At 36.6% G+C, this 16,927-nt stretch overlaps 1 protein-coding gene across 1 annotated transcript in view; it reads right to left on the reverse strand.

Annotated features, from left to right (window-relative positions):
- LOC140172750 (neural-cadherin-like) overlaps positions 1-16,927 on the reverse strand; it is a 157,985-nt gene that overhangs the window by 20,243 nt on the left and 120,815 nt on the right. The window contains 14 exon segments of the mRNA XM_072195881.1: positions 30-136; positions 1,064-1,261; positions 3,185-3,427; positions 3,798-3,934; positions 4,814-5,049; positions 5,359-5,609; positions 7,100-7,309; positions 8,182-8,461; positions 8,784-9,038; positions 9,041-9,066; positions 10,379-10,456; positions 11,539-11,682; positions 15,475-15,516; positions 16,492-16,654. Coding sequence (XP_072051982.1) covers positions 30-136; positions 1,064-1,261; positions 3,185-3,427; positions 3,798-3,934; positions 4,814-5,049; positions 5,359-5,609; positions 7,100-7,309; positions 8,182-8,461; positions 8,784-9,038; positions 9,041-9,066; positions 10,379-10,456; positions 11,539-11,682; positions 15,475-15,516; positions 16,492-16,654 — 2,370 coding nt within the window.

The following is a 16,927-nucleotide window of genomic DNA, read 5'->3' on the forward strand; positions in this document are numbered from 1 at the left end:
GTATACATACAGAATGCAAGTAAGCTTACCTCAAACTGTTTGTAATCATCATTTGGTTTTGGTATATATGTTTTGTCTTCTATGGTATCAGGATCTATCACACCAACATAGCCAATGGAACTCTCTGGAATGGATCCTGGAAGACAAGCAAAAAAAAACTTAATAGATCAAATTACGAGTTAAGAGTTGTTAGTCGGTTATGATCTTATAATAAATTGTTCTTATGTTTTTTAGTAATTAATATGAACCCAGCGTAAGGTTAACCCCACAGGCACTACTGGCCAAATGATCATCCGTAAAGAACTATTTTGATTGGCCACAAAGAGGGTTATATCATGTATTGAGCCAATGAGATATATGGTAAGAAAACTAGGGCGATAAGGGATTAAGCATAAATATTACTAAGAAATCTAAAAGCTTTATTTTGATTGGTTACTTAGATGATTATATCATCTGATTAACCAATCATGGATACTGTAAGAAATACTATATACCCATTTAATTTCTATTCTATTACCTATACTATGATCAGCTCGTAATAGGCAGGACTCATAAGATTGTGTATTGATATGATATAGAATGGTGTTCACACAGTTGGGCGCAGCACCTATGTAAAGTGCGCTTTGCGTATTGCGTAACTGACTGCCACTTTTGTGAATTTACTCGAACATAAGTTAGGACTTAACTAACGTGCAGAGTAACAAAACCGAATAATTTCCTCCTACTACAAGCTAATCATAGTATACAAAGAGCATAATGTAAAGAAAAAATACAGACTTCTTGCGATCTTCCTGAAAAATTGAAGCTGTATACATCAAGGTATAGTGCAGGGGTGTGAGAGGCCTCAGACAACAAAAGAGGAAAACTACTAAAAAAGCCAAAAAACAGCGTAAAATCAGGGTACAAATGCCAAATATGGGCTGAAAATGACAGAAAACAAGTAAATTTGGGTAATAAAAAAAAGCTGAAATCAGCTTAAAAGCTGAACTCTCACACATCTGATAGTGCCCTAAGTGTAAGCGCAAGTGCATATTGTGTAACTTTAAACAAAGTCCTGTATTACCTTCATATGCATAGACAAGCATTTCTTTTGTAGTTCCCTTGTGTGGGTTATCATTTACATCTGTAATACTGATGGTAACAGTGCTGGTGCCTACACCTGTATTCCCATTTCGTGTCTCCGTTATCTCGAATATCATCCCGTAATTCTCCTGTTCTTCACGATCAAATTCTGCCTTGGTGCTGATGGTCACCGTGTTATCTGCAACATTAAAAAATATCAAAACAGGAATTAGGCTAAAAGAAAATTGTTATGTCAGGTGAAACGGCAAATTCATTTTTTCCCTTTTTCCCCCCTTTTTTTGCCGTAAAATCATGAAATTCTGAAACAAATTTGGAAGAAAAGTTACTTGATTTGATACTCGCATTGTTTAGGTAGAAAACAATTGATATTTGTACTTCAATTGTGTAAATCACCCACTATTTCATACTGTGTACTTTTGAACACTTGAAAATGACATTTTAATTCAAAATTTTGTTTAAAAAAAATAACAATCTTTAAAAAAAACCCTCTTTCTGCATTCTTTTTAAAACTGCCATGGGCTTTGAGACATAGCCTTATTTTTAGCCTTTATACAGAAAATGTATGTATAGTTTAAAAGAAAATATTCTTTTAAATGAAGCAACAAGTCAAAATTCTGCACTGTCTCACTTAGTTGTAGTAACTACAAATTTCGAACGTTTGAGGACTTGTTCTCAAGTTGTAGATACTCCCGTAAGGTGCCTCCAGGGTTTTATTTTTACAAGTTTGCATTAGTATATCTAGTAAAATACTCACTTTAGAAACCTGTGTCACTGATGTATGTCATCTGTGATTGCTCAACTTATTCTACGCATCAGCTTTAGTCCAAAAAAATATTTAAAAAGATGATTTTTGAGTGCTTTTTATGAGCAGCAAAAAGTACACTCCACGACTGTGTACATGTGAATATGGTGATGAATGCACGCTAAATCGCGGCGGCACATACACATAGCTCCTTGGAACTCACGGTCGGAGCCGTGAGTTACAATTATTGGAACTACTGTCTCACTTGACATGAAAGGTATTTAATTATGCTTTTCACAAGGAAATCAATAAAAGATTTTGATTACACTACATGTATTTTCACTTTTAAAGTTAATTATTTAGATACTTATTTGCATTGGTCAACCTACTTTTTAATTGACTTCATCACAAATCACAAACATGCCCATGCTCACTGAACACCCTCATACATACTTGTAATACCTGCAAACAAGGACCTATAACCTTTTCCTATCTTATCAAAGATCTTGCACACCCAAAGCTAAGCTTTAAACCGTCGACCCATTTGACTTACTATCCAACCGAGATCAGACCAGGTCTGGCAAACGAAAATCGGTTTTATGCATTTTAACCTTGTTTGCAATATGCTGGTATAAAAGTGACCATTTTTCCTGTGTGTCCTCAGTTAGGCCAAAAAAAAATATTGTTGTGTTGCCCTCAAGTGGGAAAATGGGAAAGTTGGGTAGGATGGTCGGATTTTTTTAATTTTTTTTATTTTAATTTTTTTAAACCTTCAGTTTTTAAAAATCCCCTCAAATATTAAATAATACTTCTTCAATTAGGAGACATGTGTCAATTTTGACTTCTGGATACCTGTTAGACATCAATTAAAGACTAGTCTCTCAATAAAATATTAATTTAAAGTGAAAAACTTTGATTTTTTTGAACAAATCTGTAAAAATCATCATTCAAAAAAAAAAAAAAAAATGGCTCCCCTGATTTTCCAGGATTTAGGGTCGGGGGGTTGAGGGCAACACAACAATTTTTTTTTTGGCCTTATCTTTGTACAAGCTGTATCAAAAATCTATGATCAAACTGATTGGTACCCACCAGTATTCAGTGATAATGCATGAATCTGACACATCAACATAAGATCCAAATAATTTGTAGATTAACTGTATAACAAGTCAGGAACTATACATTCTGGACATTTCAAGAGTATCCAATGTTGCATTTGGAAGAGGCAGGCTTTTTAATAAACATCCAGCCTGTATTTTCTGGTATTCATAGGTCTTTACAAATGCACATATGCATACAAATGCAAACAAACACCCTCACACAGAAATACACTCACCCCACTCCACAATACTAAACACTTACCAGCATTAACATCATAGCTGAAGAACTGCTCAATGAAGTCACTATTCAATAACCGATATGTAAAAGGCGGTCCTCCTCTATTGGATCCGATGTCATCATCAGCAGCTGTCAATGTAACAACTTGTTGAGGTGGTGGGGTGCTTTCTGGTGTCTCTGCTACATATGGCAGGAAATATGGGTCGGCATCTGCCACATCTGACAAGGTGACTACCAGAGTAGCTGTTCCAGTTTGTGGTGGATCACCTAGGAAATAGACCCAAAGTTTGAATGAATGATGCTCAAGGCACTTAGAATGTGTCAACCAGTAATCCCCAGTATGGATAGACTTCTCCATAGTCCACTACCCCTACCACTAGGATCCACAACATGTTCATCTATCCGGGCACAGTTCTTTAACCCCAATACATTTGTACATTCATTGAATGACCTTAGAAAATTTGGATACAAAACTCATACTCTGCAACTTGAGGTCAAATTTTGCACTATGAGTGTTTAATTGAGATTATTGAACTATGTCATTGAGATGAGGCCATTGTGGACCACATGAAGGACACAGGATTGGCCCTAAAAACAAACTGCTCTTTAATTCCAGTATTATTCCATTTCACATTACCTCTGTCAACAGCCAATAAGACCAGCTCATGTTCTTCCACAGTCTCTCTGTCCAGATCCTTAGCAACTGTGACTGCACCTGTGTCTGGGTTGATGTCAAATAAACCATCTGGATTGGACTCATCAAGAATGTCGTATCTGCAACAAAAAGCACAAGATGATACATTCATATGTGTTTGATTTTGTAGCCAGACTTTTGTAACTGAAGGGGCAGTAGTGGAGCCAGTGTGCAGTGTTTGAGAGGGGGGTAAACTCTAGACCCTCTTCATACACATTTACCAATTCATTTGAATAGGCTTCAGGCACACTCCTCTAGTTACACCACTGTTTATGTGAGGGTTCAATTCTTTGCAACCTTACAACACACTAATGGGGTTATATTCAAGTTCAACCCATTTCAGTCCAGCCCTAACTCTACCCCTAATCCTAACACTTGACATGTTAACATAAACCTCAAGCAAGTGGTCTGGGGTTCAAGTCCCCGCATAGGCAGGTATGTCCGGAGTTTTTACTCTGGTATGTCTGCCTATGCATGTCATGTTTCCATTTGTAAAATCATGATTAATAGTGCTAGTGTGAGATGTGTAATTCTTCTTTCCCCTGTATAAATAACTATGGACTGTGTACAGTTTTTTTTACACCCCTATCTTCGATGAATAGTTTTGCTCCAAAGCTGCAATACGATGTGCAGCATACTTGTACTTACCACACACACCATCAAAGTTGTGATCTGTTAACAGAGGTATACTTGTAGCACACACATACCACCACCTCCCATCCCCACTCAAAATGAAATCTTTTTTAAATTTTCCATTTTGTTTAAAATTCCATTGTCAAAAATTATCTGGTGCTCTGTGTCAATGACATACACTATGCCTTGGCCTAGTAACTTATTCAAATAGCGAATAAGTCAAGGGTTGATAACCAGCCAGCCTTAACTCACAATCAAACCATTTCTGCTTCTCAACCCTCAGAAGTAATATATCCATAGTCAGACATTTTGAATCAACTGCTTACTTAAAATCTCCTGCTGGACCTGACTCTGGGTCAGAAGCTGTTACTCTGATGACCTCATCACCTACAGCAGTGTCTTCAGGGATAGTGGCTTCATATTGGTCTTCATCAAACATTGGTGGTTCATCACTGATGTCAAGGATGGATATCGCTGCCGTGGTGCTATCTGAAGGATTTACACCATCAGACACCAGAAGATTCAACGTGTGGAGTTGGGATTGGGTCTCGAAATCCAAAGGCTGAAAAGAGATGGAAGTTGTGACTTTATTAAATAGGGTTTGTATGAAAAGTGTTAATAAACTCGGAATGCTCCAGATTTTTATTAAAATAATAAACAATAAGCATTGGGCTATTCCAGTTGAAATCCATACACCCTATGGAAGACAAGACCTTAATCTTCAACACAGGCAGTGTGAATTTCAAATGGAATTATCTAAATGAGTGACTCCATTTGTAATTTACACCCCCTGTTTGGGAGATTAAGGCCATGCCTTCCATAGGGGGTGTATGACTTTCAACTGGAATAGCACAGTCAATCAGACACTAACCTTAGCTACTTTAATGATTCCAACCAGGTTGATATTATCAGTGACAATCTCAAACAGCCCGTCACCATTGCCACCATTGATACTGAACACAACATCATCTTTAAAGTCCTCATCAGGATCAGAGGCAGTGACCTCCAACACAGTCTCTCCTACAGCAAGAGTCTCTGGCGCATCCACCTCATAGGGACCTCCGATGAAGGATGGGGAATTATCATTGACATCTTCAACTTTTATGATAGCAGTTGTTGTGGCTGTTAGAAAATAATGATAATGATATTGACATTGATATTAATATTGATACGAGTAAGTGGTCTTCATCAATAGAATTGAGGACATTATCTATTGTTCATACATACTTGCTAATCTAACAGCTTGTGTGATTGGTGGAGAGCCGGGCAAAAACATAATTTCCCTAATTTTTATATCCAATGATTGTCACACTTAGCAGCCAGGTATAAACATTGTTAAGGACCAATCATGTGTGCCGTTCGATAATGCATTATGTATGAACTACACTTTAGTGACATTAATATCGATATAATCTTACTGTGTTGGTTAAATATTTATTATTTCACACTTCAATCCCAAGAAAATTAATCCAATATAAAATCTGTACCACAAAGTGGACCAAACTGACACGGGGGTTCAGTAAAAGACAAAATCACAGAAAAATGGAGCCCTGTAACAATTGGTGACACACATCCATGAGGATTCATGGAATAATGGTGATAGGAACATGGAAACTATGTTAAAGGTCCCAATTTGGATAACATTTGCATATATGTATAATATAATGTGATTCCTGTACAAAATGATATTTGCTTCATAATCTAGGTTTGAAGAGGCACACTTTTAACCATAAATGGTTGTTTTGTTTTGTTTTCTAAAGATAATCCATCCCAAAGGAAAATTTAAAATAAAGATTTTCTTCTTCCACCTCTAATGAAACTCCTTGGTGTTAAGATCCAATTTTACTACAATAACTTATTCTTTGGGAACTCTGTTTGAGTTGCGGTTCCTTCCTCCTTGCTATATCATGCTGTACCCCAATGTTTGAGTATTAACATAACGTGCATGCTTTACGTGCACAGTTTACATATGCAAAATCCTCCAACCTAGCATTGATTGCAGATATCAGAACTGGGGATGGTCCCCTCCTCTTTTCAAAGAGCTCTAACATAAGGTCGCACAAGGTTGACTCTTCTGTACACAGGACCAGCAGCTTTATATACTACCTATATCTGCATGTGCTAAGCAGTGTATGGGGTGAGAAAAAATTCTTCACTTATTTGCAGTAAAGTAACTGAACATAATTGCAGGATTTCCAACCTTATTGGAACATTTTGGGAGATTAAGGCAACATATTCTCCCAGTCGACAACGCAACACTTTAACCGCTTGGCCACCTCACCCTCTAGACTTTAACTCTCTTCACGCGGGTGTCGACTGCAGACGACAAGTTTTTAAAAAAATTTAAAAAGTCAAAAATTTCAGAAATGTACATTTTCATGAACATATTTGGAATCAGCATGGAAAAATGCATTAAAATGAGTACAAACAAGCCTAGTATTGGTTCAGGGTTTTTGAGATAGCTCTTGATATTTTGAGGTAATATCTCAAAACTTGGGACTTCTTATGTTGAAGCCTATGGCTAGCATGCAGAGCATTATTAAAGAACCAATTTATTACCCCGATTATAATTATTATCACTGTTGACTTTCTTATCATTATTCTCTACTTACCCATATTCTGCCCATCTGTGACTTCAATTTGCAGATGATATTCAGGCACTTCTTCTCTATCAATAGGTTTCTTGACTGTAATCTCACCAGTATCTGGATCAATGCGGAATTTATCTGCACCATCCATTGGGTCAGATGGTCTGGGAACCACGCTGTATTCTAGTAAGCCATCATCAGCGTCGTCTGCCATTATGGTCATTACTGAATCACCTGAAATTTGACAAATTAATCAAATATTTATTTAATACCATCTTATACCAGTGCATCACACTGGTCATGTGTAGGCAGTTACTCCAGGTGGGTGATAAATTATAAATTGTATCTCAGCATATCAGACAATCCAATTCTTAAAGATATACTTGATACAGTAAGCTTTTACTGTATTTATAAGTACGCATGTGACCACCTCAATAGACGAGTTGTGACCTGCTAAACAGTCTGTTGCAAATAATGCAAAATTGAAATGGAAGCAAACATTACATGGCAAAAACAATTGAAAATGTAAGTGAAGTTTTTTACTTTGTCTATACTTGTGAGATTTTAGTATTTTCTATTCAAACAATTCAGATTTCATAAGTTTTTAAACTAAGACTGTTTGAATCATACAGCTTTGCATTTTCAACCATCAACAATATTTGCAAATTTATGATGAGGTTCAAATGAGGCTTCCAAGTTAATCTTATTTTTGTTGGCTCTATGTATGCCACAAGGAAGCAGTGGCGTCGCTAGGGGTTTTAGCGCCGGGCCAAGGATACATAATGGTGCCAAGGATACATAATGGCGCCAAGGATACATAATGGCGCCAAGGATACATAATGGCGCCAAGGATACATAATGGCGCCCTTCCCTTCATTTTCACATGGACCGCTAAGTAATTTTGGTTATAATGAAGTTCAGTGAATTTTTGTCTTAAATTGATCTTTCAAATGAGCATTTGTGCAAAGCACACAAAAATTTTGATTTTCATCACTTGGAGGGGGTGCAGAATCGATGCTGATTTAGCAAATTTGGTGCCCCCCACTAAGGTGCCCCCTCTGCCATTAGCATTATCACAAATTTTAAAACATCAATGAAAAGGTTACCTGCTTCAGCATCTTCTGGTATAGAACCAGTATATTCCGGATCCAAGATTGGCGGATTATCATTCTCATTATTCACTACTACCACCACCTCTGCAAAACCTTCCATTCCTCCCTCATCCGTTGCCTTGACGAGGAAATTCCACTCATCTTCCTCTTCTCTGTCCAGTGGTTGGAGGAGACTGATCTCACCGGTATCAGGGTTGATGTCAAATATGTCATCATCTACTCCTTCCAAGGAATACACTATGTTGTCTCCATCATCACCGTCATCAGCTGATACCTGGGAGGGATTTATTTTGAAAAAAGTTTTAGATAATAATGATTTTTGGTTTTTAGATCTGCATTATTTTGCAACAAGTGCCAATGAGTTTTTCAGTTGGAAATTAAGACCTTGGTCCTAAGTTATCAGATTCAAGGTTTAACAAGTGGGATAAAAAACTTTATACAATGCCAGCCTCTAGCAATGCAAAAAAGAAGAGGGTAACATGTTTGACATTATGAATAATTTTCAAATAACTTTCATGGCTTTGTTTAAGAGAAATCTCAAATCAGAAGAGGAAAAGAAAGCTTAACTTAAAAAAAAGATCTTTCATATCTCAAACCTTACCGTTAAAATAACTCTTGGCGTTGTTGTCATTTTCATTCACCATGGCTTCGTATTTATCGTCAGCAAATTCCGGCCTTTCGTCATTGACATTATTCACTGTGATTTCAATCCGAGTGTTGGCAACGTGTAGACCATCGTTAGCACTGTATTTTAATGTGTATGTCCTTAAAGTCTCAAAATCCAAAGGCGCAGCAATACTGATTTGACCATTTATTGGATCAGCACGAAAAGCGCCTCCTTGGTTGCCTCTGCTATAAGGTATCGAAGATTGCTTTGACCTGTACGAATTCAAATGGAAATATGTTTTAATAATATTCATCGATACATCTTCTCTGCACTATCACTTGATATGGTGTGTAAAATATAACAAGTACAACAATATAGTATGGATCCATTTTCTGGGGTAAATATAGAGAGTACATGTTGATAAAAATGAGTCAAGTTTTATCTACAATCTAAAAAATGTAACATGGCAATAACGTAACTGTTATCATGTACCACAGAGAAGAATATACAACTTGGAAATTTATGAAAAATGGATTACAGCATGACAAAGAAAAACCCATGCTGGATAGCATTCATTTTGGAAGGTTTTATGACTTCATGGAGAATGCCATACATTACATGCTCTGAGCATAGAGATGATGGTATATTTGATGAATGCATTCAGATGTTGATGATCGGCAAAACAGGTTCATGCACATTATCACTGAGAACTTTTGATAGAAAACTCATACAGCTTTTATATCGAGGCATGGAAATGAGGATTCCCAGTTTCTTATTTCTGACTCAAGAACTAAGTGCAAAATTGTACACTTGATTTGCTGGGAGTAACCTTCCTTTTCATTGCTCTTTTTCTTCAATTCTGTTTCTTTCTTTTTTTCTTCATACAGGCCAACATGCTTATATAAGCTTTTCTTGGCATGAGCATTTTGCTTGAGCCTGGTCCCACCAGAACCCAAGCATGTGTCTGCCTGGACCGACTGGTTAAACAAGCAAACAAACAAGCAAATACATGTACCATCAGGGACAAACCAAACTTTACAATATCATAGGATGTTTGCTATACCATGGGAATGGATGGGCATCATGGCTTATTTCTACGACTAAATACAATTGACAGACTATCTAGCAACAAAATAGGGGCACCAGCCAATAATACATGTCAAAGGTCATGGTAGGCAGCAAACTATATAGATGGATGGATGAGATAGTCAGGGCCGTATTAAGAATATCGGAGCCCTTGGCCAGGCCAAAATGTATATAGCAATGCCAAATGAATAAGCAAGGTTCCAAGCGGCCATGGGAGAGATGTTCTGCAGGATCCCAAAGGGGAGCAACATCCCAGCAGGAGTTGCAACTTGCAAATTTAAAAAACAATAAAACAAAACAAAGTGCATTTTTATGGATGATAAAGTAAAGGATATGACTTTCAATGATGTGATAAAAAATTACATTACTAACATGAAATTAAAGGAATAAGTACAAATTCAAATCTTTGGGCCCACCCTTTTTAGACATTGGGGCCACCTGGCCTTTGGTTACTTTGGTTAATACGGCCCTGGATATAGTCAAATTGTCTTGCATTACATGGATGTTTTCGGCCGAATTCAGATGTAAATGGCACCACCGTGGGAAGGCCTTCCACTTGAAGTGGGCAGGCTATGCCTGATAACAGACAGATAGACAGAACAGTCAGATAAATTGGGTTATTTCAGTTGAAATCCATATACCCCCTATGGAAGACATGACTTTACTCTTCAAGTACACAGGGAGTGACTATGGGGTTACCTGAATGGATGACTCCATTTACACTCACACACAGGATTCTACACCCCTGTGTGGGTGACTGATCATGAAGATCATGTCTTCCATGGGGGTGTAGGGATTTCAACTGGAATAGCCCAATTCTCCATTAGTAGTGATTTTTTTTACAATTTCTTCACAATTATGTTCTCCAGATCCACATGAATAATATGTTTTGTAAAACATAGGTTTTGTGGTGTGTCTTAGTAAACTTTGAAGTCACTAAAACAATGCTGGTTCAATGTGGAACAGACATTTATTAAATCAAGATTTATTAGTCAGGTTATGGGGTATTCACATGCTGTACAAAAGTACACATATCAAGTTTGATTCCTTCTGCATTAATGCAGTCTTGATCTGGATTAATGGAACAGAACTCTGATCCAAGATTTGATATGGAATAATTTTCAAGGCTTCTTATACACTATGCAAATCATCAGTGCTATTCATTCATTAGGCAAACTTGATATACATCTATGCTAACTTTTTGTGGCTGCATCAGTTTGAAACTTGGCCTATTAGTATTACACCTGTTCCTGTACTTAATTTCAGCTTCAGTCTTCAGTGAACGGCTCTTTTCAGAGCCACCAAACCTTTAAATTTAGCAGATAGGTGAGGTCTGCTTGTTTTTCTGTTGACAAGTAGCAGTCTTCAGTGAACAGCTCTTTACAGAGTCACCAAACATTCAAATTGAGCAGATAGGTGAGATCTGCTTGTTAACAAGAGGCAGTCTTCAGTGAATGGCTCTTTTCAGAGCCATCAGTAGGCAAGGGGCAGCCTACATGTCTCATTCTTAGGTACTTTGTCCTGAAGAAGTCAGAGCTACTCCTGACGAAAGCTTGACAGTTCTAAACTTGTCCAACAGTGAACCCGCTAAAAACCCACTAATTGTTAATAAATACACTCTACACCAACACACACACACACCGGACAGCTATGCCTACCTTTGTCCAAGTCGACAGCTGTAACTGTTTCTATAACTGTACCAACAGCCTGATTTTCAGCTACATCTACAGGGTATAGAGTGCGATCAAACTGGGGTTCGTTGTCGTTGACATCAACTATACGAATCTGAATTGTGGCTTGATCTGAAATTATCAATCACAAATAATACAGATGTTAGAATTCAAATTCATCTGTTCTATCAAAGAATATCAGTTTCTACAATATGAAGATCTTTGTTATGTAATAGCACAATTGATGCACATATAGGGATTAACATCATACACAGTTTGTAATGTGATAGCACATTTGTAGCACATATTATACAAGCTGACAGGATCAACACAGTTTATACACATATTTTTTGCCATTTAAAATTTTCTTAGGATAACAAAGAGGTTTAGACTATAGGAGAGTCTGGCCTTCATAAGTTGTGCATAATGGGAAATCCTCCATATTGAATTGTCAGGCATGGGCTAAAGTTACGCCTGTATTTTTAAGAAAGGTATGAAATCCATCAACAACCTGTGTTTTACACAATGTGTGTCACAGAGATTTGGTATTACTCTCATGTAAGCATACTCAGAGTTAGCCTAGTACCAAGAATGGGATTATACAGCTTATGGAAAAAGCTGTCTAATTAGGCCTCAATGAAGTCTTGACAATGCTAATTTGTGCAAGCTTACATGAGGCATAGACCAAAGGTTTTGGGTCAGCAGCACTTTATGGCATGTGCATTTAAGGCCAGAGTAATGGAAGACACATTCGTTCACGCCCGAATGTGAGATTTCTTGATATTTATCAACACTAAGATGTATTCTTTCACTTAAAACTGATAAAATACAACTTGCTAATATTTACTCGTATTTTTGCTTGATTTGTTTCACTCTTTTCAACTCTAAAAAGTCACATGGCTCAAGACAGCTTAGTAAATTGGCGGAAATAATGAGTCAGAAATGCTTGCGAATGCTGAAATATTTTGATTACGTGTGCGATTCGCTTAGTGTGACGCGGCACAACTCTGCGCGTATGTCCAACGCAGTCTAGGCGCATTCGGTTTGTTGTTCACGCCAGCAAATGTGGTGTAAACAAAACAAAAATTTGCAGTCAAAATGCTATTGGAATTTTGGCGCACTGAAAGCAGACATTATAGATTTATTGGTGCAAAAAGATGCATATTTAGACCATGCACCAGATACAGCTTTTGCAAGCATGAAAGTCTTACCGTTTTAAAATATAAGGACATTTTGTGCATAATTTTGACATTTTTTACTAAAACGGCGATTTCTCAGAGTTCACTTTTGACAATATTGCACAATTTTTGTGACAAGATAACTCGAAAAATATGCAAGCAAAAGGTTAACTTTTTGCACTATCGTTTAGAGTACATCAAAGCCTGGGGAAGGATTTCTCATTTTTTCAAAATATTTGTTTTAAACAAAACTATACACCATTCTGTGCAATTTTTAGCTTAATAGAGTGACAAAATTGCTTTTTTCACATGTTTTTTCAATATTTCAAAAAAGAGACAAATTTCAAAAAATAAAAAACCTTCCCTAAGTTCATGTCTCTTCTTTATGAAAAGCTAACTGAATTTTTTTTACTCCGAACAGATTTTTTTCTATTTTTTCATAAAAAAATGGGGGTAAAAAAGTGAATTTTTGTGATTTTTTTTAAAACTCAAGATTTTTGAACAAATCTGACGTCGCCATGGGATTCCTTGACTCATTTCCTTTCCAAAAATGTATAGTTTTATATACTTTTGACATACAATTCAGAAATAATCATGCTCGAAAAGGTCCATGTTCTCTCCCATTACACTGGCCTTAACACAACTTCTTACGAGCATATCGCAAAAATGTGGTACTTAAAATAAAGCTGGTCAGGCATAAATATTGGGCTTTGCCAGTTGAAGTCCATACACCCCTATGGACTGGACGTAATCTTCCACACAGGGGGTGTAGATTTCAAATGGAGTCGTCCATTAAACCCCATTTGAAATTATAATGTATTATTCACTCCCTGTGTGAAAGATTAAGGTCAATCCATAGGGGTGTATGGATTTCAACTGAATAGCCCATTACATCTATTCTCAACATTTCTACCAAGAAGGGTATTGGGGCATTTCTCCCTAAAAACATGAGCTTTTCCCCCAATTTTCCTCCAGTCAGAATCAAAAATAATTAAAAATCCCACTTCTGGTGCAAAAAATGTCAAATCCCCCCTCCCATTTCACCTTGCCCCTGGGTAAAAATTCAAAGTGCAGCTTCTGACTCCTACCCTACCATGTGGGAATAAATGCAGTGAATTATCCATTATACAGTGAACCTCTAATCTAAAATAACTTTCCAGTGACATGTACACTATCTAAGACCTATACAATGGTATAGGTGCTATTAGACCATCCAGTGACTACTTGAATCTTGCAGAAGTTCATTAACTCTATCAAGTGCCAAGTGACCATTCTAAATTTTGAACACATGCATATCTAGACTGTTAACTGAAGAAAAAAGAAGTTACACTGAATCCACAGGACCAAATCACAAGTTGTTTTTAGGGGGGTTAAAAATGTAACAGGTACAAAATTTGGGACAAATCACAAATTTCAGGCTCTATCAGCAACATGAACTTAAAATGTCAAGGTATAGGCTGTCACCTGAGAAACTTCTGACTTGCTGAAGTAGAATGCTGTGAAAGCCAGCTTAGACCTGTGGCATATCAACCAGGGGCGGAGGAGTAAGGGATAAGTTGACTCCGCATGTCTTGAAATATTGGTATAAAATTGACTAAAATCCTTTTGGCCTGTTTTAAGCAAAAATTATGATTACTTTTCAGGTACATTTTAGCATTCAAAATGAAAATATTAATGTGATTTCCATACATTGTCCCATTATAGTCATTTTGGTGGTTGAGCGAGGCAGTGGAATGTTTTTGAATTTCAACTGGAATAGCCTATATCTAGGCTTACTATTATTTGGAATGATACCGGATTAGAAATTGATATGGCTATACCATCTCACACCCTATTTACTAACATCACACCCCACAGTTCTTTGCTTCTATATAGGCCTAACCCACAAGCTATAACAAACATATTCATTATACATATTTATATACAATCAGAAATACATAAATGTCATTTATTCTAAACACATTAATACTTCATTTAAAAAACACCTAAAAGGGAGGATGTTCAAAAATACACAAAACTTTTTCAAAATTATATGCAACTGGTTCAAAGTATCACTTAAACACATAACTACTAGCAAATTACATGCAAGGACTTGTGTAATGTATGTAAGAATAATTAGAATATCCAAAAGCATAAAGCAACAATTTGAGCACAAATACATTGATTTAATACAAACTAAATCCTGACTACAACACAAATTTTTTTAGTTAAGAAATCTTTAATATTGAAATTGTCATCTTAAACATACAGCTAACAAAACTAGAAGCTTGTTGTATTCACTTCCCTTCAAATCAAAGAGCACCAATAACTGGAAAAGAAGACCAAGAAATGAACATATTTCCCAAAAATGTTGAGAAGGAAAGAAATAAGCCAACTAGTCATGCTACAGCACCATTTTCAGCTTTGGGAATTGCTTTGATGATTTTTGATGTGAATTTAAGCTTTAAGATTAATTTTGGCAAGTTTGATACAATCAGGAATAAGGAGCTGATGTATGCGATGCAAAATATTCATAGGTCAAAGGTCATGAATGGGATCAAAGATCACATGGGATCAACTTTATCATTTTTTTAGAAAGAGAATTTAAAGCCATGCAACTGAGCAAAACAACTGAATATCAAAAATGACATAATGAAAAAAGGGGCATTCAGTGGGATATGAAATTTCAAAAACTACGAAAGGTCAAAGCTCAATAACATGCAAATTGAGCTAGCTGCTAGTGAGCGATCACATGTATGATCATTACCGGGAGGTTCATTGATGTAATTTGCCGGCTGTGTCATAGCTGCTGGAATAAGAAACACAGTAAAGTGCTACAATAAAGTATAATGTTTAGACTTATGGTACATCCTCAAGTGAATGAATTATTAATACAACAACACGGTTGACAGTACAAATTCAAGGCTCAGACCAGCCCCTGAGCAAAGATATTGGGATCGCCATCCATCATAGGGCTGGAAAGCTCAGATGGTAGAGCACTAGTCTTGCAAACCAGATGTCACCAGTTCAAATCCTGTTTCTGCCAAAAGAAGGGGGAGCTTCTTCATTTAATATATTATACCTAGTCTATATATAAATTTATTAGTAACTGGGATCACTGTCCATCATAGGGCTGGATAGCTCAGATGGTAGGGCACTGATCTCAAGTCAAATTTTCTTTGCTCCCCTTCTTTAATTAACTTTGGGAGATGGTTTGCATGTTTAGAAGTTATAAAATAACCATAGGGCATGCTCAGAAATTGATAATCACGACAGAATCGTAAACAAACCATTTCTGACTTTGATTGACAGATGATGTCAGACGCAAACTAGTATTTTTAATTCTCTCTTTGATTATATTGAATCAAATACAATGGTTCGTATCAAATCAAAATTGTCGCCATTTATCAATCAGTGATGATTTTGATTGATGTTTTGTCCATTTTCACAGTTTTGTAAAGCTTCTATTCTTGCAATGAAGTAAAATATATACAGTAACGTTAAGCCTAATGGCGCATTATGGGCTCCTTTTGCCTTGGAGTAAATTTCATGCGCAAATAGATAGCTCCCTCCTCTGAAATCCCAAAAGTATTAAAGTTCCGTGCCCTTATTTGCTGGTGTGAATTTTACAGGAGGGCACTTTTACTAGTTGTGCCTAAAATTCCACTTATTTTGAGGGAGCCCATAGCGCCATTAGGCGAACGTTTACGGTATAGTAAACTCACAAAGTTTCATCACTGTATTTAATATAAAAAAACCACCAATAACACAACAATAAACCCACCTGTATGTGATTCCATGCCGTCAGTAGCTTCAACTTCAATAAGAAAGTAATTTTTATCTTCCCAGTCAAATCTCCTGGTGGTTGTGATTTCACCGGTGTTTTCATCAATCTCAAAATGTCTCCAATCATCACTGCCTGTTTGTTCTTTGATTGAATACACCACCTGATATGAATAAAAAAATTGAAAGTTACAAAATATTGTTTGCTAATTCTGTTGTTTTTTTTAATGACAAAGCATATCAAAGCATTAACACCATGCAAATAGCATCTTATAGAGACTGTTGACAGGTTTGTGCCCACATAGCTATTAACTCTCTCCCCGTAGGTGTCGACTGCAGACGACAAGTTCCAATTTTTTTACAAATTCAAAAATTTCAGAATTATAAATGTTCATGACCATATTTGGAATCAGCATGAAAAATGCATTAAAATGAGT

Source organism: Amphiura filiformis, chromosome 16 (genome assembly GCF_039555335.1).
Source record: "Amphiura filiformis chromosome 16, Afil_fr2py, whole genome shotgun sequence".
In the NCBI taxonomy this organism is placed as follows: Eukaryota; Metazoa; Echinodermata; class Ophiuroidea; order Amphilepidida; family Amphiuridae; genus Amphiura; species Amphiura filiformis.